The following is a 24252-nucleotide window of genomic DNA, read 5'->3' as shown; positions in this document are numbered from 1 at the left end:
GAAACTGTGTCCGAAATTACCAAAAGCATCAGTCACCAAATTCGCTTCTCGGAAAATATTGGTTTTTTAACCATTCGGAAAAAAATAAATTGGTTTTCTATTCGATCTATATTAGTAAAGTGGATAAAAGAAAAGAGAAAACAAGAAAAACAAACTGAAGTGAAAGTGACTAAAAAGAGAAAGACGGTGTGAAAACCTTATTTTATTTTCAGCTCCAGCAGTCATTGTCTTGTCGGCACTCAGCAGCATGGTTGGACTCGTAAATTTAAACGAATTGAAGGGTTGTTACAAATACGCCTTTGTCTTTAAAAATCTTATCCTGCGCTATAAATACAAAGAGAGGAAAGCAGGTTCGTTCTCTTGCTGAAAGAAATCTAGGGTTGGATACTGCTAGCCTCGTCTTCTTCAGGTGCGCCTCTTTCCCTCTCTCTTATTCTTCCCTGCAACAATTTCTGAGATTTAGGGATTTATATTTCCGATTAGATTTACTTCCAACCTATTCAGGCTTTTTATTTTTCTGAATTTCTGTGATCAATGAGCTACCAAATAGATGAATTCCAGGACACAGAAAAAGGATTAAGATTCGGCAATTTTTGTTGTATGTGTGTGCATAGTTTGTGATATTTTTGGGTTGATTTTTTTCTTTTGGTCGAAAATATTTTTGGTTGAATTGGCCATGAATATATTGAAGTATGCTTGAATTATGCATATGAAGTATTCAGGTTATATCTTTGGCTTCTGGATTGAAACTTTTTCCCCCTCGGTCTGTTTATGCTTTTTAGTTTTGGTGACCTTTCGGCTAGCAAAATAGGAAAAAAGTTTTGTGGGTCTGTATCTCAGGGAGCATAAATGGCACTATTCATTTAATTTGTATGTCTGCATTCTCTTGTATAGAAATCTGTGAAATTAGTGGTTTGGTTTTTACAATTTGGTGTTTTTCTCATTTTATTTAAGCAAAATAAAAGGTGTCTTTTTTTGTAATTTTGTTTCCACCAAGAATAATATGGAACATTGCTTTGCTATGAATCCAAACAACTTATTCGAGTGTTATCTTATGGATTCTGTAATAAGTTTGGTTATTTACCTCCTTGTATGGTTTGAGATGCAATCCCCCCTTTTTTTTTCCCCATCTTTATTTCCAAGATGAATATGTAATTCCATATGTATGCTTTTAAAGGTATGAAATAGTGGGTATGGTTGCGCTCAAAGGTGACTCATATTTGTTGCAGGTAAAATGCCTCGACATGATGACCGCCATGGTGGTTCACGGCTCTATGTTGGTCGCTTGTCATCACGGACAAGATCACGCGAACTTGAAGACGTATTTAGCAGATATGGAAGGTAAGCAAAATGATTTTTACGAGTCATAGGAGATTCCTCGTGTTTTGGGATGGTTATGTTACATAGAAAAAAAGGGTTAGACAATTCTTGATTGTTCTGCTTGGTTGAATGCTTCATGAATTTCCACAGTTCAATGGAGTATACGCGAGTCTGTCCTTTCGTCATTGTTTTTTCTGTTTGCAATTCCATACTGTATTACCTTCATGTACAAATCCTTAAGACTCATTGGGACTTCCAGTTCCATTAAATAAGCATGCATCATTGAGAGTATGTGTTTTGTGTATTTACCCATTCGTGTCTAACTCTATGCAATTAACAGTGAATAAATCCTATATTTGTATTCCTATCTGCTTTTGGGTATTTTGCCGTCTTTTACTTTCTGTTCTGGATTAGTGGTCATTGGAGGTTGTCCAAATTTAAGAATATGGTTCTTATGAGACAATGAAACCTTTGCCAAGCCAATGCTTGTGCTACTTAAGTGTGTATTTCTTCTATCTTCGTGAGAACATTTCACCCCTCCACGTGTCCCTTTGGTTTAACTTCAATGATCTTGTTGAAGGTTTCTTGGCTTTTGCCAAACCTGGAGGTCTTGGTGAGAGGTCCAATTGGTGGATTTGGCGAGTCTTTCTATAATATTATTGCGTTTTTTAATGGAAATGGCAACAATCTCAAAGTGGTGTTTAGTTGATCTATGAGGGGCGAAGTATCATCCCTTTGATGCTTGTGTCATGATGGCCTTACTGTTTCTGGAACCCGTTTACGCAGAGTACGTGATGTGGATATGAAGCGCGACTTTGCCTTTGTTGTATGTTATTCTGTACCCTTCTCTCTCTTTCTCTCTCTCACTTACACACAGGTGCACCCATGCACAGGCATGTGCTCATCCATTCTTCCACTTGATTATTGTGGTTTCATCATCTATTTCCTTCTCAAATTATCTGTTTTCTTTTTGCAAATTTTATCTTCCGCTTGTTCTATTTTGTTACTTAAAAACAGGAATTTAGTGACCCTCGGGATGCTGATGATGCAAGATATAGCCTGAACGGTCGGGATGTTGATGGGAGCCGTCTAATTGTGGAATTTGCAAGGGGGGTATGTTCTGACTTATTTGCTTGGAATCCTTCTCATATTTTGGCAATGTGTGCTACTAGTATATTATTGCCAGTGGTTCCTGACCCATGTTTTTTGTTTGATTTTTGTTGTCATGCATTGCAGAGTTTAAACCCCGAATAGTTGTTTGCTCAATTGATGTATTATTAAATAAAGTATTAAAGTGACATGGGTCTAGTTTTATAATTATTTTTTGTCTTGCCTGATATTTGTGCTCACTCCCTCCTCTCTTAATGTAGCAGAAAATGTCATTAATATTTTGCTTGATGTTGGCTTGCATTCAGGCACCACGGGGTCCTGGCGGATCTCGTGAGTATCTTGGGAGAGGGCCTCCTCCTGGATCAGGACGCTGTTTCAATTGTGGACTTGATGGGCACTGGGCTCGAGATTGCAAAGCTGGGGACTGGAAGAATAAGTGTTATCGATGTGGAGAACGAGGGCACATTGAAAGAAACTGCCAGAATAGTCCAAAGAAAACCAAGTGTGTACTCACTCTCTCTCTCTCTCTCTCTCTGCCTTTGACATTCTGCAGTTCTGATTTATTTATTTATTTTATATGCAGAGGGCGTAGTCATTCACGTTCACCAAGTCCAAGGCGGGGCAGAAGTCGAAGCCGTAGTTACAGCAGGGGTCATAGTTACAGGTTCATCATCATCCCTTTTCTGATGAGATTTTTCCTGGACTTTTTACCACTCGCCTTTGATCTGTGCCTGATCTGTCAAAGGCCTTTGAAGCAAATCCTTGGCGGAGTAGCGAGTTTTCAAGTATCTATGTGATAATTGACCTATTTCTGCATAATTTTTGTTTAAACTCAATTATTCTTTTCATCTTTTTTAATGTGCAGTCGATCCAGATCACCTGTGAGGAGAGAAAGGAGTTTGGATAGAAGATCAAGGAGTCCTCTAGACAGCCGGAGCCCTAAGAGGCGTAGGGCTTCACCACCACCATCCAAGGGGAGGAAGCACGATCGTACACCCGAAGGGAGTAGCCCACGAGTGAGGGGTAGCCTCTCCCCCCAGGATCGCAGATCTGATTACAGTAGGAGTCCCAGGGGAAAGAGTAGAAGCCCTATTAACGATGTTGAAGGAGACAGGAGCGGGGATAGGAGGCATAGAAGCCCTGCTGAAGAAAATGGTCACAGCCGCAGTCGCAGCCCAAGCCCCATCCGCAGGGGTGATAGGAGCCCTGTTGAAGATGATGAAGATAACCATGGTTCTCCAAGAGGCAGTGAATCAGCTTGAAAGCAGTTTGATGGCATATATATGCTGGTTTTACATGAACATTAGTGTGACAATTTTCTTGCTTTCAAGTGGAACTTTTTTGTTTTCTAGCGCAAAATTTTAGTTCTCTTTTAAGATGATGAATTTGGATTTCTGTGGGGGCAATAGGTAATTTATGATTCGGATCCAGCAATTTTCTGTGTGATATATTTACAAGAATTTCTGAAGCAACCAATTAGTGGAGTTGTCAACTTCTTCACCATTGTTTCTCACCCACCAACGCGTACAAGACAGGTTTTCTTTTTTCTTTTTTTCAAACTGACAGGTTCTTTTGTTAGTAGGCGACACTCATGTTATTTATCTCAAACTAACAAATGTACCTTGCTTGTTATTATTTAAAAAGTTTATTATTGTTGTTTACGGTTGCAATGAGTCCGGCCTCTTTGGGATATCAAGAGAAACTGGGTTCTACGTCTTCTCCCCTTCGATAGTCCGCCATAAACTTGCGCAATCCGTCAAACTCCACGGCTACTTGTTCCATGAAAGGCCTTGCCTTCCTTTGTAGCCCCAAACATCTTTTTGCTAGATACGCCACCTTTTTGGTCGTCTCAGAAGTTGCTTCATCGAGTATTATTTGAGCATCAAGAATTTGGTCCAAGGGACCCTCTTCCACTGAAGTTCGAAATAAGCTTGCTAGGTTCACATCACTAGCCCCAGGAGGAGAAACTGGCTTTTGACTTGTTAGTAGCTCCGCTAGGACAACTCCAAAGCTATAGAGGTCACTCTTTTCTGCTAGTCTGCCGTTTCGAAAATGAGGGTCAAAGTATCCTTCCTTTGAAATTGAGCTAATATAATATGAGCTCAAATAAGGTTCATCGAACAATCGTAACTGTCCAATGGCGTCTCTTTCAGTCTCATGCGTGTCTGGATCTTTGTGTTTAGTGAGATTCATATGTGGATGTTCATTTTTCATGCTTCTCATCTGCAATCATATAACCTTTTATTTTATATTTTTAATTTTACTAATTTCACTATATGCTTGTATTAGTGGGTTTATTATTATTATTATTATTATTATTTTTTATACAAATGACAAACCGTTTTACGATAACCAACAATAGTATATACTAACTAGGTACTTTTTCAAGACTTGCATTTGTAATAAACAACATGTTTTTATAATAAAAACGCTTATTAACTATTTGAAAAGGAATTTTTTACACACACAATTATGATGTCGTAGTGATTCGAACATGAGACTTCTAGTCTACAATTTTACGCATTCAACTTCTTCACCAACGCGTACAAGACACTAGTGGTGAGTTGATTAATATAATCCTTACAGTCAAGAGGACAAGATTAACAGGAACTAATTAAAGAGTATAAGCACGAATATAAACAGAGAATTATTCACCTAATTAGATCAATAAAGCATCTGCAAACAACACTAATTAGAGTTTGTACCTCGCTTGCTTCTTTATTTATTTATATTTTTTATTATTGTTGTTTCCGGTTGCAAAGAGGTTGGCCTGTTTGAGAAACTGGGTTCTCCCCTTTGATAGTCTGCCATAAACTTGCGCAATCCCTCAAGCTCCACGGCTACTTGCTCCATGGAAGGCCTTTTCTTCCTTTTTGACCTTAAACATCTTTTTGCCAGATCCGCTACCATTTTGGCCGTCTCAGAAGTTGCTTCATTGACTATTATTTGCGCCTCAAGAATTTGGTCCAAGCGACCCTCTTCCACTGAAGTTCGAAATAAGCTTGGTAGATTCTCAGCAATAGTCCAAGGACGAGAAACTGGATTTTGAATTGTCAGTAGCTCCGCTAGGATTACTCCAAAGCTATGGACTTCACTCTTTTCTATTAGTCTGTCTCTTTCAAAACTACGGTCAAAGTCTAAGTATCTTTTTCTTGAAACTGAGTATAAATGATCTAATCTCCAAAAATGTGCGCTTGAATATCCAATGGCAGACAGCTTTGCAGTGTAATGATCATCCAATAGTATATGTTTTGTCGACAAACATAGGTGTATGATTGGCGGAGTGAGTGAGTGTAAGTAAGCTAGTGCTCCAGCTGTTTCTGACGCTATCTTGAGTCGTAACTCCAATGAAAGTAGAGCAGTTGGTGACGATGATGATCCTTCAAAGCTGCCTGCTGCTTCTTCTTTATGAATGAGCTCAAAAAGTGTGCCATTGGGAATGTACTCAAAAACCAGTGCTTCTGGATATGATTCCACACAAGCACCTAAGAACCTCACCACATTTATGTGGTTGGTCCGAGAAGCAACAGCCGCCTCAATAGCTACATCTACATACATATCTGTGTACTTCTTTACCGCAACCACTGTTTTATCATCATCTGGCAGTATCCCTTTGTAAAAGCTTGCATCCTCGTCCCTACGAATGAGTCTACTTTGATGGTAGTTGTCTGTTGCCTTCTCAAGTTCGTTTGCACTAAATATTCTACAAATCATCCCAACGAAATAGTCCATTTCGACCACTCCCCGAAAGTCGCTAGTCGTGAGAACAAGGGCTTCAACATGACCTATTGCCTTAGCAGACTCGGTTGCCAAGAGTAATTTGTCCCAAAGATATAAGATCGACAATGGCGAAAGTAGAAGTTCTTCTCCACGTACTTCTCCTGCACCTCGAGTTCGTTGCTGCAAATTATTATTAGAAGAAGAAGAACCATCTCTCTTTTCAATGGATACATGTCCGTCCACAATGAATAGCATCATTTCAAGTGGTTTACCCTTTTCAATAATGATAGAATTGCCATCAAACTCCATGGGCTTAAGACGCTAAGAAATTCTTCTCAACACATCTTCATCCATGTTTTGCCACGTTAGCACCTAGAAATAGAATGAATTAACAAATACATACATCTTATCTTAGAAGAATAGAGAAAGAATAGTAACTAGAATATTGTTAGTCGCATCTCTCTAGATCTGAGTCTCATGTGATCTTGGTGTTTTGTGAGATTCATAGATGGCAATTGGCAATGGCATGGATGTTCCTTATTTATACATGGGCTGATGAGGCTCTAACATGTATGGGCTTGGGTCTAGTATAAATTTGGCCCTAAACCTGTACTTCTTTACTGCCTGCTTTGTACTAAATCAGGCTAGGATAGGATGGCTGTTTTCAACCTGGGGCATGCCCCTTATACGTGTATTCCCTTACAATCCAATGATAATTATGCTTGTCCAAATAGATGTGGTAGTAATTGTTAAAAAAATTCAATTCTAAGTTTTTTCGTTTTATAACACTTGTGTCTGGCTGTTCGTACTTGAATTCATTTTAGTACTAGAAAGAAAAGTACTATTAGATCAAAAATGATAATTAAGAGTGTTGATTTCTCTACTCTCCTTTTGTCCACTTACACTCCATTTTGCTTTTTTAAATACTTTTTACTATAACAGAAAATAGATTGTAAGTGGACAAACGGGGAGCGGGAACATACAATTTACAATAAAGAGAGTGTACGTGGACAAAAGATGAGTGAGAATATATAATTTCCAACAAATGAAGGGTAAGTAGACAAAATATGAGTGGAAAAATCAGCTCCCAAGATTAAAAGATACTATTATTAAGTTAATGAGGTTTATCCCAATAGAAAAAGGTTTTTAGGAGAAGGTTGGCTCCTTAATATTGAAGAGGAGTTTAAACTCAAAACAAATAGAATTGTGATATTTATCAAATTCTTTGAACTCTTTCCTTTTTTTTTTTTTTTTTTTGCTTTTGAATTCTTTTAAATTTTATTTTATTTTAAATTTTGACAAGTGTCAAAATTTTATTTGTTCTGAGGAAGGAGTCCTCCTTCATTTTAAGCAGCCAAGTCATGCGACTAATTAATTAGAGTCATGGGTTTGGAGGAACTTACTTGCTTCAACCTAGTGAGAGGCAAACACCTTTTAACATCGCTTCGAATATCCAAGGGAAGAATAGAGGGGATATAGTCCAAATCAACATCCCTGTTTTCTTCAAGTTGTTGTCGTACCTTGTCCATGATCTTCAACTTCATTTTCTTATGCAACCTTTTGGGGATGCCATTTTCAGATAACCACAAATCGGTCTCGTCACTTTTCAATTTCATCTTTCGTTCCATTTCCATCTTCTTCGGTTTCAATTTCATCTTGTATCTTTCCGCCTCTGTTGTTGAAGTATCCAACTGCATGTACATCTATGGCAAAACAAGTAGCTCAGTCATTAACTAGGAATTAGTTATTTATCCTTCCCAATAAAAACCATTGCCATGCCAACCTTTACACACAATTTTTATTTATTTATAATTTTTAAAAAGCTCCACAATATGCATATAGATGTGAAAGCCCAAAAGAAGAAGAAAATATATGCATGCGCTCATGTGCCACTTATATGAGACCCAAAAAAAAAAAAAAAGCAAGAAAGGAAGTTCTTTAAATATGAATATAAAAACTCCGCATAAAGTTTCAAAGCGATAAAAATAGAGTGGTGATTTCCCCACTCCAATTTTATTTACTTACACTCCAAAGTAGTTTTTCAATGCAAATTTTTTTAATACATAAAGACCCTAACCTGCAAATTTCAAATGAGATATAAAAATAAAAGCAAGCCAATTATAGAAATAAAAGCTACAAAGAGGTTTTCCCATCCATCGATACTAGGCTCCAGGTTTGAACCAAGAGAACTGCAAAAATGAAATGGTGGTAACATATATGGCATGCATCATGCCAACAAATGGCCATTCGTTGAATAGCAAAAAAGTACCATATGGCACCAAGTACCTAAAGAAGAATAAGTGAATTATTGATTAGACATAGATGATTATGAAATTATAAGGAAAAAAAATAAATTGAGCAGACTAAGAATTGTGAGGGTTTCAATCTATAGTGGTACATAATATATTTACTCTCACGCCCAAGACTAGCTAGAGTTTGAATCCCCTATTGTAACATAAACAAAAAAAACGTACTCTAAAGATTGAAAGAAGATTTTAATATCATAATATATTATATTGTTTTTTTTGGGTCGAATAATATATTATATTGTTTTGTAAACATAATGTTAGTACGAAATTCGTATTGACATTTCCTAGACTTTAGTATAGGGTGAAAATTAGTTTGTGAGGAATTGTTATTGAACGCTTTGTCACTACTCTTTCAACCCCACACTTCCGAGGCATGCCCTGACCATATGAGAATCTTGACCTCAGGTAAATCATGACATAATCACGCATTCATTATAGGATTCCTAGTTGGAGTTATTTCCACTCAAGTATTTTTATGTTAATCTTATTTCTAATAAGATTAGATTTTATCTCTTGAGATTACTTTCCTAGTTCAACTCTATTTTAATTGAAGTTAAAATATTATCTTTTCCTATTGTGACTTTGCACGTTGCTTACCTCTTAGTTAATTTGGTTTAAAGAGAGAATCAAATCTCTTATTGATGATAGGTTGTGGTGCAATAGGAAGTTTAATATTCGTGGCCTATTGGTTTTCTCTCCCATGAGAGAGAACAAGTCTTGTATAAAAGATCATGTGCCATTCTTTTATTTGCACAGCTTTTGAGATATTTGTTTTGAGCATATAGAATTCTAAGAAAAGCTGTTGTGCGTATATTTGAGATAAATCATCAAGTGTTCAATGTTTACTTGGTGATTTATCAAACACTTTAATCATTCATATTGCATTCATATGCATGTCGGTGACTCATACGGTTGAGGGCACCAAGACCGTGGTGGCGGTTTTCCTCCGGTGAGCTTGAAGCAATCGTGGCCAGTATTGCGTTCAACATAAGGAGTGTCGAAGATCATCCCGTGACAGAAGTTGAGTTACGAAGAAGTCGGTAAACATTATCTAGAATGTGTCTAGGATAAGTGTGTGAGTACTTCTTGTAATCATCGTTCTATAGTGGATTTGTGTTGGACTGAGGAGTCCCGTGGATTTTCCCCAGAGGTGGGGTTTTACCACGTAAAATAATTCTCTGCGTGTTCTTTTATTTTATGCCCAGCACGTTATAGGATTGATAAGCCATATCAATCCTGCTACCGAAGTTTATTTTTATTTATTTGATTAGAATCTTAAATTGGCCTATTCACCCTTCTCTAGGCATTTTGAGTCATCCTACAGGTATTTTCAATTGGCATCAGAGTAGGTTGCTGGACATACTCAGCAAGATCTAACATACCTTAGGATGGATCGTGCCTCGGGCTCAATTGCACATCCACCATATTTCGATGGCAACAACTATGGCGCTTGGAAGGCCAAAATGAAGTCGTTTCTTTGGTCCTTAGATGAACGTGTATAGAGTACAGTGGTTCATGGATTTCCTAAACCCACAAAGACGATCGGAAAAGGAGATGAAGAAACCACAGTCCTCAAAACTAGAGAGGAGTGGACCATTGCAGAAGTCACACACAACACTAATAATCAAAAGGGGTTAAATGCTTTATTTACTGCTGTCTCTTCCGATCAATTTGAATATATATCTGCTTGTGATACTTCTAAGGAAGCTTGGGATATTTTGCAGGTTACTCATGAAGGAACAGATACTGTCAAGGGAGCCAAGCTTCAAATGCACACTTTACAGTTTGAGACACTTATGATGGATGAGAATGAAACTTTTTCTGAATTTTATGCTAAACTTTGTGTAATTGTGAATGCTTGTTCAGGATTAAGGGAAAAAATTCCAGAAGATAGAGTTGTGAAAAAGATTTTGAGATCCTTGCCTCAACGGTTTCAACCAAAGATCACGGCTATTGAAGAGATTCGTGACTTGAACACCTTGAAAGTTCAAGAACTCATAGGGTCCATACAAACCTATGAGATGAAACATCTACCTCTTAAAAAGAGCAAAAATTTTGCGTTCAAGGTTGTGAATGAAGAAGATGATGGGCATTCAAATGAAGATTGCAGTGATGAGGAATTAACGATTCTCACAAGACGATTCATGAACTTTCTCAAGAATCAGGATCCAAGGAGTCGAGATTCAAAAGGTATAAATTCTAAAAATAGGTTTGTTAACTATACTGATGGTGGATCTAAATTTCGCAGGTTAAATGAACGAAAGAATCCAAGAGAAAAGGTCAAATGTTTCGAATGTGAAGGCTATGGACACATATCTTCGGAATGTGCCAACACCTTAAAGAAACAAAAGGATGGCAAGAATAAGGCAATGCATACTACTTGGAGTGATAGTGAATCGGAATGCGAGAATGATGAAAAGACGGTTGCACTTATAACCACAGTTAGCTTGGATGAATCACGTGAGGATGATGATTGTAAAGGTATAAATATTGAGTTTATCATGAACAAATATGATGATTTGTTGGCTGCATCTCAGAAGCTCAGTAAACAAAATAGTGAGCTCGTCAAAGAAGTTGCTGTGCTGAAGCTGGAAAATTGCAGGATTGCAAACGAGTTTCAATCCCCTGATGCAGATTCCGAAAAGGTAAGTGCAGGTATGAACGAAAAATTGATGTTTTTGCAGAAAAAATTGACTGATCAGAATAAATTAATTACTTCTCTAACTTCTGACAACAAAGCCCTTGAACTTGAACTTAAAAATTCAAAAGAAAGGATTGTTTCTTTAACCATTGGTGCAGAAAAAATTGACAAGATGATTAGCATGGGACGAAGAGATGGTGACAAACGAGGCTTGGGATTTGAACCAAGTAATAAGTCTTCCGCTGTGTCTAAAACAAAGTTTGTCAAATCCACTTCACCTATTGAACCTTCTGCCTCTCATGAAGTCAAGAAATTTATTCCAATTTGTCACTTTTGTGGAACTCGTGGGCACATAAGACCGAGATGCAATAAGCTTCGAAACGAATTTGTTCGTTCAAATTCTCATGGCATGGGTGGAAAAGTAAGTATCCAACATAAGATTTCAAATCTTATGAAAGAGGTAAACCGCTTATCCAAACTATCTTCTTTTCATTGTTTGCCGTCAACTAAGACAAAGTTAGTTTGGAGAAAAAGAAAAATCATAATTGTATGTCTTCCTCCACTAATGTTGTGCATGAACCCGTTGCTTTAGAAAGTTTGGATCTTAAATGTATTGCTGCAAAACCCTTGGATAATCTTCGATTTGACACTCTTAGAAAGTCTTTAGGTATATGTGCTCTAGATTAATTTGGAGTCTATTGCATACCAAAGCCTCTTTCATGTTTTATGATATTTCAATTAATTTCTGTGTTTATAAATCTGTCCAGCTCGTGCAAGGATTGTTAAGGTGTATCAATCCTGTAACTGTCTGAACGTATTTGTTGATCTTAGATTGGGCTCTGACATTGCACTATATTAAGAACTTACACTCTCAGCTTCACACAAAGGTTTCCATTGTCTTGGTGCATTATAAACTTCATTAAATGATCTATCCATCTATTTATTTTTATTTTGCACACCACACTCTTTTCCTTGAAGTCCTTTGAATATCTCTTATTCTGCACTTGTCTCTCTTTGGATTGCCATAACACTACTGTGCGTAAGTTCTTGATCTGTTTATAAAAATAATTTTAAAAATTAAAAAAAAAAAAAAAGGGTGTCAACCACTCATTGCTCAGTAACCGGGCCTCTTGTCTAACCAACGTCGAGGTTCGAGTCAACAGGTTGTGATGGTTTGCTATCCTTGCTTATCTTTGGAGCCTTCATGATTCGGATTAGTATTTCCCCAGGGGTGCTTCATCACCCAGTTGCCTCCAGTCATCTGACGTAAGCACACTGATTGACCATCCGTTACATGGATCATGTCGAAAGCTAGATAAAGTGAGCCACAAAATTCGTATTAAAAAATATATATATAAATTGATCTTCTTATACTTACTATGCACTTAGTGTTTGTGCAATCTTTGGTGGGATTCGTTTTGTGTGGACATATTTTTTGTGCTTAATTGAAAAAGAGTTCATTTAACACATTTGCTCCTTGATGGTAGACTCATTTGATGCATTTTTATCTTTCACCATGACTGTGGTATGCCTCTACTGTTCTCTGTGAGTTTGTGAGTCTTGTGTGCTGTCGTGTGTTTGTCCCTGACATGCTTTGCTTCACATGCGTTCAAGACAGCAAAGGGTTTGTTGCTTCTTTCATTCTTTACCCACAAACTTGGCATGTTTATGAATGGAAAACAATTATATCTTCAAGAGATCTTTGGGTCTGCATCTACAGTATGTTTTCTTACATGCTTTATTGGTTATTCTCTATATCTTTATATGTTGGGAATGCAATCTGATTTTTTTTTTTTTTTTTCTTTCCCTCTTATATATGCTCCCTTATGTTCATTCTTTGCCCTTTGGATTTCCTGACAAAAAGGGGGAGAGATTGTGTTGTGGAATTAAGGGGGAGAGATTGTGTTATGGAATTAAGGGGGAGTTGTGTTGTAATTCTGCTTTGAATTACATTTCTTATCCCACATGCTTCACTGGTTTTGTTGTTTCATAATGTGCAGGGATTCAGGGCTTCAAGCTTAGAATAAGAATTCATTTGTTAAATCCTATGTAATTTCTTTTGAGTTGTAATAAGTGTTTTGTCTAGGAAATGCCAAAGGGGGAGATTGTTAGTACGAAATTCGTATTGACATTTCCTAGACTTTAGTATAGGGTGAAAATTAGTTTGTGAGGAATTGTTATTGAACGCTTTGTCACTACTCTTTCAACCCCACACTTCCGAGGCATGCCCTGACCATATGAGAATCTTGACCTCAGGTAAATCATGACATAATCACGCATTCATTATAGGATTCCTAGTTGGAGTTATTTTCACTCAAGTATTTTTATGTTAATCTTATTTCTAATAAGATTAGATTTTATCTCTTGAGATTACTTTCCTAGTTCAACTCTATTTTAATTGAAGTTAAAATATTATCTTTTCCTATTGTGACTTTGCACGTTGCTTACCTCTTAGTTAATTTGGTTTAAAGAGAGAATCAAATCTCTTATTGATGATAGGTTGTGGTGCAATAGGAAGTTTAATATTCATGGCCTATTGGTTTTCTCTCCCATGAGAGAGAACAAGTCTTGTATAAAAGATCATGTGCCATTCTTTTATTTGCACAGCTTTTGAGATATTTGTTTTGAGCATATAGAATTCTAAGAAAAGCTGTTGTGCGTATATTTGAGATAAATCATCAAGTGTTCAATGTTTACTTGGTGATTTATCAAACACTTTAATCATTCATATTGCATTCATATGCATGTCGGTGACTCATACGGTTGAGGGCACCAAGACCGTGGTGGCGGTTTTCCTCCGGTGAGCTTGAAGCAATCGTGGCCAGTATTGCGTTCAACATAAGGAGTGTCGAAGATCATCCCGTGACAGAAGTTGAGTTACGAAGAAGTCGGTAAACATTATCTAGAATGTGTCTAGGATAAGTGTGTGAGTACTTCTTGTAATCATCGTTCTATAGTGGATTTGTGTTGGACTGAGGAGTCCCGTGGATTTTCCCCAGAGGTGGGGTTTTACCACGTAAAATAATTCTCTGCGTGTTCTTTTATTTTATGCCCAGCACGTTATAGGATTGATAAGCCATATCAATCCTGCTACCGAAGTTTATTTTTATTTATTTGATTAGAATCTTAAATTGGCCTATTCACCCTTCTCTAGGCATTTTGAGTTATCCTACAGGTATTTTCACATAACTTAAGAAGTATGTACCTACTCTATCGTGATATTTATTGTTTTGCCCCAACTTTTACCAAGAAATCCAACCAAACAATGCTACATAAGCCTTTTATTTATTAATTCTTTTGTCAGTTTTAGTTTTATTTTTAACGTGTTAGTTTGTTGCCTTTTTGTGATTGGTACTTTAGATGTCATATTGATGTATTTAATTGTATTATTGAAGTTGATCTTTGATATAAAAAAAATTATCTCTGGAAGTAAAATAAATCACAATAAAATATTGTAACTTACATGACTAGCAAGGATGTACATAAAGAAATTCAAGACACCTTTAACCCATACAGCAGTCTCTTCAGTCTTTCTCTGTTTAAATTCCTTACATGATAAGTAGATGCGAAATACTCGTGGAACATATTGCAATAGAATAAAGAGGTTCATGGTAACCATCCTTATTGTGTTCAAAGTTCCCAAGTCCCTCAGTTTTGAAAAGAAAATGAGAATTGCTACCTGGACAAGATATATTGATAACACGAGTACAACAGTGCATCATTAATTAAGATGTTGAGTTGTCTTTTTAATTTTTTTTTTTTAAAAAAAAGCAAATATTGAGTTGTTTAATATATGTGTGTGTATATATGCACAAAGAGTTTCAATTGATTGATCTATCAAATAATCTTATTTGAGGGACACTCTTGTAGGGACCATCCACATTGTATTTTGATAAATAATGCGTACATCTATCAATTAGATATTAATTCAAAGATCATCATTGCAAAAAAATTATTTGAATATTAAATAATTTGTCCACTCAATTAATGGTTGTCATTTTATTAGTACTTTTTTTGAAGCACCATATTCGTGCATTTTGTTGGTCACAAGTAGATGTTTTTAATGGTTTTCGATTTGTCTAATTTTTTGCAAAATAATCTATAAATGTAGACTTGAAAAATAAAACAATTTAGATCATTAAAATAAATTCATATTAAGCCACAAATGGTGCCCTCAAATATTTATATAGGGTGGTGAATGTAATATCTTAAAAACAGACCAAATCCCCTTGCTTGAAAACAGGGAGATTGGTAAAACAAACAATTAATTATGAGAAAGGGCTTCTCTTACCTGAAAACAGGCACCTGCTTTTTTTTTTTTTAGCAGACATTGAGTTGTCTTTCAACTTTACTTTCATATGTTATTTCCCATTTCATAATTGCCTAGTGTACGTAATATAAGACCAAATCCGCTTTGAATGAAAACAAAAATAGGAAGATTGGTAAAACAAACAGTTAATTTCAAGAAAAGGGCTTCTCTGACCTGAGGAAGCGGAAGAATAGCCAAAATGTCAATTAAGACATTATATGACCCCCAGATTGTCTTAGCTACTGTTACAAAACATTTCCCCCAAAATCTTGTTTTCGAGTTGTGATGTCTGCCACTATATTCATCATTTATTGAATCCGAAAAATTGTCAGATGTATAAATTTGAATAATAATGTCAAACAAATAGAAAAGATCAGTGAATGATCTTAAAAGAAGAGCGGCTATCTTCAAGTTTCTGTCTGATTGCAGGCACTTGATATCATCCTTCATCATGGGAACGTAGAGAAACAATGGATCCAGTACGACCCCAAACAAACATGATGCTACAAAATATCTTCTTCCACTTTCGAAGGAAAGACTCCCAAGGAGGAGGATCATGAGTTTCCATGCTTGGGTTTTCCATTGTAGCTCCTGAATCTGTATAATAGCGATTGCTGGAGGAAAAAGAACAGCAAATTAATATAAAAATAATATAATAGTCCATTGTATCATTAAGTATCGAGGGAGACAAAAAGTAGTTTGATAATCAATGTAATACTTTTCCTCACAGAAATGTGATTGGATACTTGGTCGATCGTAGTCGGATTGCAACACACTGACCTTATTAGTTGTCCTCAAATCAACAAATTAGTGGCTCCATACATAAAGAAAAAAGAAAAATATACTTGCAACTAAAGCAACACAATTATTCTGCAAGTAAAGTTGCTTGAGCTTCAGCTTCCTCTTCCTGCAATTAAAGAACCACAATTATTCTGCAAGTAAAGTTACTTCAGCTTCCTCTTCAGTGTTCTCCACGCCTAAAGCTACTTCGGAGTTAGACATTGTTAATGTATGCATTTTGGGTTTTTCTTTTGGCTTCCCTTGACAATTTTGTAATAGGATTTTTATTGTTTTTATCAAGCTCAAGTTTAAATTAAGAATTTCATCTCTAGGTGTTCTCATCTGGCTACATTATGATGGACAACAGTGTGTTTGACAAATGTATGTTTTGCATTGCATTAACCTATTCCTGAATATTATGACTAGTCATCCTTCCTCCATATGACTAGTCAACCTTTGCATTAATAAGGTTTTCCAGGTCATTGTTTACAGCTGGATCCTACCCACTTTTTTGTCCTATTCTGCGAAATCCTCTACTGCCTTGTGCGATTTCAACATAGGAATTTTTGTGTAAAAACACATGCATTCCTCATTTGGGAGCTGTCACTTTTGTAGGCAAGTTTTGGAAAGTTTCTCTGTAAACTTTCTCTTCTTCCTCAAGTGTAACCTTCATATTTTTCAACTTTGAGTTTTCCAAAATGTTTCTTTTTGAAAACTTCATTTGAAATATGAAAACCTCATCTTGCTAGATCAAACACTCTCTCATATATATCTAGGTCAGATTCAAGATTAATTTCTTCAAGAGTATGGTTTCTTGAAGAAATTTGTCATTCTCCTTTGAATCCAAATTTTGGTTTCTGTCTGAGTTAGAGCTTGCAAGCTGGTGTCATGAGATGAATGAGCTGGAGAAGGAGCTGACATTGCCATGAAGAACTAAGCTTCAAGCTTTGCTAAGTTAGAGAAGAAGATTGCACAAATGAGGTATAGCTCATCTACCTAAATAGATCTAGGTTTTTCTTGAGCTTGCTTGTGTTCCTTTGTAAGAATTTTTTTCTACTTAGTGGATTGCCTGGTCGGTTGATGACCCCAGTTTTTCCCAATGGTGGGTTTCTAGGTGAACAATTTCTGATTGCATCTCTGTAATTTTTCTGGGTTTGTATTCTTGGCGGTTGACTAGTCATCGTGCGAATTCTGGGTTTATGTTCTTGGTGGTTGACTAGTCATTGTATGAATTGTGGTTGACTAGTCATTGTATGAATTCTGGGTTTGTGTTCTTAGTGGTTGACTAGTCATTATATGAATTTTGGGTTTGTGTCCTTATAGTTGACTAGTTATCATTATATGTGTTTGGTGTTTACTTGATTATGATGATTTCACACACTTTCACTATAGTTGTTGCTAGCACAGGGGATGCCTAGATTGATGGGTCCTTCTGAGTGTCTAAGTTGTCATTAGTAATCTTCTAGGATTGCAGGTATATTGTGACATGCTCTGTGTGTATTCTTGATTGTGGCTGTTCATGACTAGCAGTTGACTAGTCATAAGTGTTTTTGGTCAAGGTCTAAAGTGTGTAAAGATTGTTGCGTTTTGTTTAAGTGTCGTAAAATTTACCCATCGTCATCTAAGTACCAATTTCAAACATAACCTGGATTTTTTTTCCCTCTTTTAGAAATTGAATGATCTTGCAGCTAGAACCCTGCAAAATTTGCAAATGATGTAGCAAATTCCCTTTGAAATTTGTACAACTGAATTCAGTGCTAGGCTTTGTTGAAGCTTTAAAACTAATAATGACTGCCACGTATTTACTATTAATGAAAATTCAAAATTAAGAGCATCTACAATCATACTCCTTATTTTTTAGTCAAAATTTTAACTAAAAACACTAGAAAGCTATTTTAGGAACTCTCTATAAAATTTCTGCATGATATATGTACAAAAATTTCGGATGCAACCGTGAAAGGCACAAATTTGTAGTTTGATAGAAGATCCAAATCTGAGTTGCAGTAGCCGTGTGACCAAGTCATGTCTTGAACCTTTTGAGGGCTCAGTGGTCTCATTTTATGAAAGTTGATGAGGGCTCGTTGTCTTCTCCAATTTTCATCTTCTTCACCATGTGGTTCAGAAACTTTCAGATGTATACTTACAATACAACACAGTGGTTTACTAATTGTTACAGAGTCCAGGATAAAAAGAGTATAAGCCTTAGATTACTGAAACGGTCTAGAATTTGCAATTTTTCCATCATGTTCTTCTTTGTTTCCATTACTTCAAGGCTAATTTTAACCCTAAACCCTTTATTTAAAGACTAATTAACTATGATAACTAACCATCTAAATACTAGCACACTGTGAAACCCTTCTGATTATTGTTACAGACTTAAAACATAAGTTAGGGCCGAATGAGCAAAATAAGGCGTAAAAACATAAGTTATATTTTGATTAAATACTACTACGACAGGACCAGGTTTCTATTATTTAGGGAAAGTTGTAAGTTGTTACAGAGAAAGCACAAATATAAGCTGAAATTTGAGCATAAGCAAGCACGAATATAAACAGAGGATCTTGACTTGTAAGCTGTTAACAGATAAAGGAAGGATAAAGCATCAAGAGTAGAGAAGCAATTGCAAACAACACTAATTAGAGTCAATTATTGTTTGTGAGATCAAGAGAAACTGGGTTCTCCCCTTTGATTCTCTGCCATAAACTTGAGCAATCTCTCAAGCTCTGCGGCTACTTCTTTCATGGAAGGCCTTTCATCCCCTTTTGGCCTTAAACATCTTTTTGCCAGATCCGCCACTTGTTCGGCCATCTCAGATGAAGTTGCTTCATTGACTATTATTTCATCATCCAGAATTTGATCCAAGTGACCCTTTTCCAATGAGGATAGAAACCAGGCCAGGTCTCTCTTTCCCATAACCCTCTCAGGAGAAAAATTTCGCATGTTGTACGGGTTCCGACGATACATCCAGCAGAGCGAAACAGCGTTCCATTCTTTTAGACCCTCATTGGCGTCCAGTTGAGTGCCGCAATATTTCCTTTCATTATCATTTTCGAACACTTGACTGGTTAGTAGCTCCGCTAAGACAACTCCGAAGTTATAGACGTCACTCTTTTCTCTTAGCGCCTGCGGTTGATTATACTCAGGGTCCAAGTACCGTAATTTCTCTAGCACATAAGCTGCCACAGCTTCATCTTCATCATCATCGTCATCGTAATCATCAATGAACAATCGTGAAACTCCAAAGCCAGACAACTTCGCCGTGAAATCATCATCCAATAGTATATTTTTTGTGTTCACATGTCCGTGTATGATTGGCTTATTGGGAGTGAATGAGTGCAAGTAAGCCAGTGCTTCTGCGGTCTCTGACGCTATCTTTATCCGTAACTCCCATGAAAGTGGTGATGATGATCCTCTGCCCTCTTCTTCTTTATGAGTGTGTTGGGAAAGAGTGCCTTTGGGAATGTACTCAAAAACCAGTGCTTGTGTCTGTGGTTCCAAACAACAGCCTAAGAACCTCACCACATTTTTGTGGTCTATCTGAGAAGCAACCCCAACCTCTTTAATTACACGTGGACTATAACTGATAGGTCTAGTAGTTTTGGACTTCTTTACCGCAACCCTTGTGCCATCTGGTAGATTTCCTTCGTAAACGGTTGCAGAGATTCCTTGACCAATGATATTATGGTAATTGTTTGTTGCCTCCTCAAGTTGTTTTGCACTAAATATTTTTGTCCCCAAAAAGTATTGCTTTCCGAATTCAAAGACCATATCCTGCACGTCACTAGCCTTGAGAACAAGGGCTTCAACATCACCTATTGTGATAGCAGACTTGGTTTCCGGTGCTTTGCGGGGAAATGAGGTCGACGGTAGCCTCCGTACAAGTTTTTCTCCACATACTTGTCCTGCACCTCGTTGCTGCAAATCACTGGACCTATCTTTGCTTCTAATGCTTACAAGTCCTTCCACAATGTAGACCATCTTTTTAAGTCGTTTACCCTCTTCAATAATGATATCACCTTCAGTAAACTTCTTGGGCTTAAGACGCCGACAGATTTCTTTCAACACACTTTCATCCATGTTTTGAAACATTGGCACCTAGAATTAGAATTAATACATAACATAATTATTATTCTATCTCTGCAGGTCTGGATCTTGATGTTTTTGTGATATTCATGTATGGGTCCGTAGTGTTCCGATTTCAAAATCTTAAAAGAACACAACAAAACCTTCAATTTATCTCATAGTGTTCTGATTTTATACCAACATTATTGCTTTCATATGATATTTTTTTTGGTCTAACATGCCCCCCAAGACATAAATTTCTAGCTCCGCCACTGTGTATGGAGCATCTGCTTGCATCCATGCATGTCGATTTTTCATACTGATCATCTACAAACATACAACCTTATCATATTATAGTTATTTCCTCATTAGTTTTTATTTTTATTTTTAATAACTAAAGGATGTGTGTTGGTATTTTGAAAGTTTCACAACTCCTCTTGGAGTGGATTTGTGTTGGTACATATGTAGATGGAAAGGCTACTACTTAATTAAAGTCATGGGTGAAGGAACTTACCTGCTTCAACCTAGTCATAGGCATATACTGTTTAATACGCATTTGAAGAGTCGAGGGAAGAATAGAGAAGATATAGTCCAAATCAGCATCCCTGTCTACTTCAACTTCTTGTCGCACCTTCGCCATCATCTGCGACTTGATATCATTAATCAACCTTTTGGGGACGCCATTTTTAGATAACCACAACTCTGTCTCTGGATCTTTCTTTTCCAACTTTCGTTCCACTTTCATCTTGTGTCTATGGTCTTCTCTTCGTGCAGTATTCAACTGCATGTATGTCTATATATGCCAACAAGCAGGTCAGTCATTATTAACTAGGAATTAATTATTTATATATCATTGCCAATCAAAAACGATACAAGAAACTCAAGCCTAACCTGCAAATTTCCAATGAGATATAAGAATAAAAGCAAGCCAATTATAGATATAAAAGCCGCAAACAGGTTTTCCCATCCATCGATGCTAGGCTCCAGGTTTGAACCAAGAGAACTGCAAAAATGAAATGGTAAAACATATGATTGGAAGTAAGCAAATTCATCACCCACACCAAACAAAACAACACAAAAAAAAAATATGCAAACCTCAAATTTCGCAGGCCCCACCAAAAACAATTGGAGAACTTTACAAAATAATTTGTTGAACCCGGTATGCCAGATTGAAGGATTGTACTATATATACCAAAATCAAAAAGCGTTGTATTCACTGGACTTATAGGGCATAAATCATTTAGAAATCTTATATTTCTAAATTTCTGCTGCTCATGACAACCAAAAGTACTCGTGTCACATCCATTTTCTTTTTGACATGCATCATGCCAACAAATGGCCATTCGTTGAATAGCGAAAAAATACCATATGGCTCCAAGTACCTAAATAATAACAAGAAAAACCATTAGATTAGACTTAGAGATGATGATGAAAATACAAAGAAAATTTCTTTAACTTCAGTCAAGTTTCCAACCAAAATAAAAAATATAAAAAAAACTTCACTCAAGTTTAAAAAGACAAAAAGAACTTCAAAAAATATTAATTAAATACTGCCAAATTTGCCGTATTTGGGTCACGTCACAACATTAGATTCTCATTACTAGAACGGTATCCTTATTTCATCAACTTATCTTCACCCTTTAAACATACTTATGATAGTTTCTACCTATAGCAGTAAAAGGGACTGGAGTATTTTGAATCCCCCTTATAACAAAAAAAAGAAAAAGAACATACACTAAGGATTCGAAGAAGAACTTAATGTTATGATGATACATTACGGTTTTTCGAAAATATAACTCAAGAATATTAAGTATATGTACTCTATTGTAATATGGATCATTTTGACCCATGTACATTAATATTGTCACTCATCAAGGTTGATTGAGTTAAGAACCTAGCCTTTTACCCAAAAAATGGGAACAAATAATGCCATTCATCAAGATTAAATATTGTTACTTACATGACTAGCGAGGATGTACATAAAGAAATTCAGGACACCTTTAACCCATATGGCAGTCTCTCCGGTCCCTCCTTTAGGAGTCCTTTTAAGTTCCTTACATGATAAGTAGATACAAAGAACTCGCGGCACATATTGCAACAAAACAAAAAAATTCATGATAGCCATCCTTTTTGTGCTCAAAGATCTCAAGTCCCTCATTTTTGAAAAGAAGATGAAGATTGCTACCTGGACAACATACATTAGTAATACAAACAATTAAATCAAATTATCAGGAGTAAAATTGTGAATTATTAATTAAGATATTTGTTGTCTTAGTTTTATTTGTTATAACCTATTTGGGTTCATATTTGTTATAACCCATTTCATATATTGCCTAGTGTAGGTAATTCGCGACAACAATATGTGGAGCATACTTCTTATGCTTTTATAAGAGGAAAATGCTAGGAATACCATATTTACCACTTTTTAAACCATATTTCTAATAAAGGTAAGACCCATTGTATTGGTGGTCTTTATTTTTATTAGAGAGATGGTTTATAAACGCGGTCTCCTTAACATGACCCTAATAAAGGCAGGAAAACAAAACCAAAAAAAAAGAAAAATTGAGCAAATTGAATCTTATATGTAAAGACATAAGCAGAGAATGATGAAACATTTAAAATACCAAAAAATGCCCTTAATTAATGTAAATATTAAGAATTGAGAGTATTAATTAAGCAAGCATAATATGGTAAATTTATACTTTTTCATTTTTTTAAAAAAACAAAAAACAAAATCAAAACATGTAAGTATTAGTAATAAATAATGACACGAGCTTTTTGGGGTTTGTGTCTAATTGTTTTGAGAATATTTTTACTCACCACTTTAACTCAAGGTGTATCTTAACCACTTTGTTCATATGCATAATTATGATTTCATAAATACAAAGTAAAAAGGGATTCTCTTACCTGCGGAAGTGGAAGAATGGCCATAATGTCAATTAAGATATTGTATGACCCCAAGATTGTCTTAGCAATTGTTGGCACAAAATATTTCCTCCAAAATCTTATTTTCGAGCAGTACAGCCTAATACGACGATATAGATCCATGACATCAGAATAGTTGGGTGATGCATAAATTTGGAAAATAATGTCCAATATATAGAAAAGATCAGTGAGTGATCTTAAAAGAAGAGCGGCAATCTTCAAGTTTCTGTCGTATAGCAGGCACTTGATTTCATCCCTCATCATAGGAACGTAGAGAAACAATGGATCCAGTAAAACAGCAAACAAACATGATGCTACAAATATCTTCTTCCACTTTTGAAGGAAGCACCCCTGAGGAGGATCATGAGCTTCCTCCTCTTTTGGTGACCATTTCTTATTTGATCCATGTTCATCTTTCATGACTGAATTTTCCACTGTAGCCTCTGGTTTTGAATGACTACTGGAGAAAAAGAAGAAAGGAAAAAAAAATAAAAAATTGCGCCTATCAGCTTGTTTGAAGAGAATTAAAAATTTGGCTGTGGTTAGATTATTGCAACGCAATGACTTTACAAGAAATTACCTAATCAAATCCAATTAATAAAACAATCAGCCAAACAAGGGACTTTACTAATCCCTCACTTTGAAGTCTCCCCACTTCAAAATCTCATCACTTTGAAGAAGTGAAGTAGTCCCTCATTCAAAAACAACCTTGTTGTCCTCAAAACAACAAAAGGTTCTGCTCTGTACTGGAAACTTTACATTGTTTGATATAAGAAAGGAAAAAAAATGAAAACGGTGCATGCATGTTAAAGTTTACGTATATATATACAAACTAACCTTGCAACTTTCTCTTTCGAGTTGTCTGCAACTGGAGTTGCTTCAGCTTTCTCTTCCATCTTCTCCAAAGCTATAGCTACTTCACCGTTAGCCATACAAAACTCAAACCTTTTGTTTGTTTGTTTGTTTTTTTTTTCCTATTTACAGAAATTGAATCTGATCTTGGTAGTGGAATTTGCAAATGATGGAGCAAAACCCCTTTTAATTCTCAAATTTTCTACAACTGAAGTCAAGTTTAT

General features: G+C 36.2%; 3 protein-coding genes across 6 annotated transcripts; 2 read left to right on the top strand and 1 right to left on the bottom strand.

The window, feature by feature from the left end:
• The first annotated feature begins 253 nt into the window (after nt 1-253).
• Nucleotides 254-3930, top strand: LOC103332556 (serine/arginine-rich splicing factor RS2Z33-like). 3 transcript variants are annotated; one of them, XM_089052628.1, is made up of 7 exons: nt 255-409; nt 1230-1341; nt 2107-2146; nt 2338-2433; nt 2736-2932; nt 3014-3094; nt 3296-3930. In XM_089052628.1, exons 2-7 carry the CDS (start codon nt 1235-1237, stop codon nt 3690-3692), a joined length of 918 nt encoding a protein of 305 aa, XP_088908754.1. In that variant the 5' UTR covers nt 255-409; nt 1230-1234; the 3' UTR covers nt 3693-3930. The 3 variants fall into 3 exon arrangements, with proteins under 3 accessions (XP_088908753.1, XP_088908754.1, XP_088908755.1); XM_089052629.1 differs by having other exon boundaries at nt 340-409; nt 1901-2146; XM_089052627.1 differs by having other exon boundaries at nt 254-409; nt 2736-3094.
• Nucleotides 3931-9847: 5917 nt separating this feature from the next.
• Nucleotides 9848-12594, top strand: LOC148917412 (uncharacterized). Its single transcript, XM_089052435.1, has 3 exons — nt 9848-9955; nt 10184-11104; nt 11259-12594. Exons 1-3 carry the CDS (start codon nt 9848-9850, stop codon nt 11274-11276), a joined length of 1047 nt encoding a protein of 348 aa, XP_088908561.1. The 3' UTR covers nt 11277-12594.
• Nucleotides 12595-18621: 6027 nt separating this feature from the next.
• On the bottom strand, nt 18622-24221 carry LOC148917411 (cyclic nucleotide-gated ion channel 1-like). 2 transcript variants are annotated; one of them, XM_089052617.1, is made up of 7 exons: nt 24014-24221; nt 23159-23636; nt 22212-22436; nt 21347-21633; nt 21143-21254; nt 20766-21044; nt 18622-20284 (listed from the first exon to the last, which is right to left on the bottom strand). In XM_089052617.1, exons 1-7 carry the CDS (start codon nt 24106-24108, stop codon nt 18851-18853), a joined length of 2910 nt encoding a protein of 969 aa, XP_088908743.1. In that variant the 5' UTR covers nt 24109-24221; the 3' UTR covers nt 18622-18850. The 2 variants fall into 2 exon arrangements, with proteins under 2 accessions (XP_088908743.1, XP_088908744.1); XM_089052618.1 differs by having other exon boundaries at nt 23159-23633; nt 24014-24220.
• Between the last annotated feature and the right edge of the window lie 31 nt (nt 24222-24252).

This window comes from Prunus mume, linkage group LG5, assembly GCF_029339155.1.
Source record: "Prunus mume cultivar Tortuosa linkage group LG5, ASM2933915v1, whole genome shotgun sequence".
Lineage (NCBI taxonomy): Eukaryota > Viridiplantae > Streptophyta > Magnoliopsida > Rosales > Rosaceae > Prunus > Prunus mume.
Note: the sequence above shows the minus strand (reverse complement) of the source record. Positions and strands in the feature narration are given on the sequence as shown.

Bases quoted from the DNA above. Each gene is read 5' to 3' on its own strand.
- LOC148917412 (XM_089052435.1), top strand. From the start codon at position 9,848: ATGGATCGTGCCTCGGGCTCAATTGCACATCCACCATATTTCGATGGC. The intron at 9,956-10,183 runs GTATAGAGTACA...GATATTTTGCAG, and splicing joins TTTGGTCCTTAGATGAACGT to GTTACTCATGAAGGAACAGA.
- LOC103332556 (XM_089052627.1), top strand. From the start codon at position 1,235: ATGCCTCGACATGATGACCGCCATGGTGGTTCACGGCTCTATGTTGGT. The intron at 2,147-2,337 runs GTATGTTATTCT...ACTTAAAAACAG, and splicing joins AGCGCGACTTTGCCTTTGTT to GAATTTAGTGACCCTCGGGA. The intron at 2,434-2,735 runs GTATGTTCTGAC...GCTTGCATTCAG, and splicing joins TTGTGGAATTTGCAAGGGGG to GCACCACGGGGTCCTGGCGG.
- LOC148917411 (XM_089052617.1), bottom strand. From the start codon at position 24,108: ATGGCTAACGGTGAAGTAGCTATAGCTTTGGAGAAGATGGAAGAGAAA. The intron at 21,634-22,211 runs GTAAGTAACAAT...GTTATTATTTAG, and splicing joins TGTACATCCTCGCTAGTCAT to GTACTTGGAGCCATATGGTA. The intron at 20,285-20,765 runs GTAAGTTCCTTC...TTCTAATTCTAG, and splicing joins CTATGACTAGGTTGAAGCAG to GTGCCAATGTTTCAAAACAT.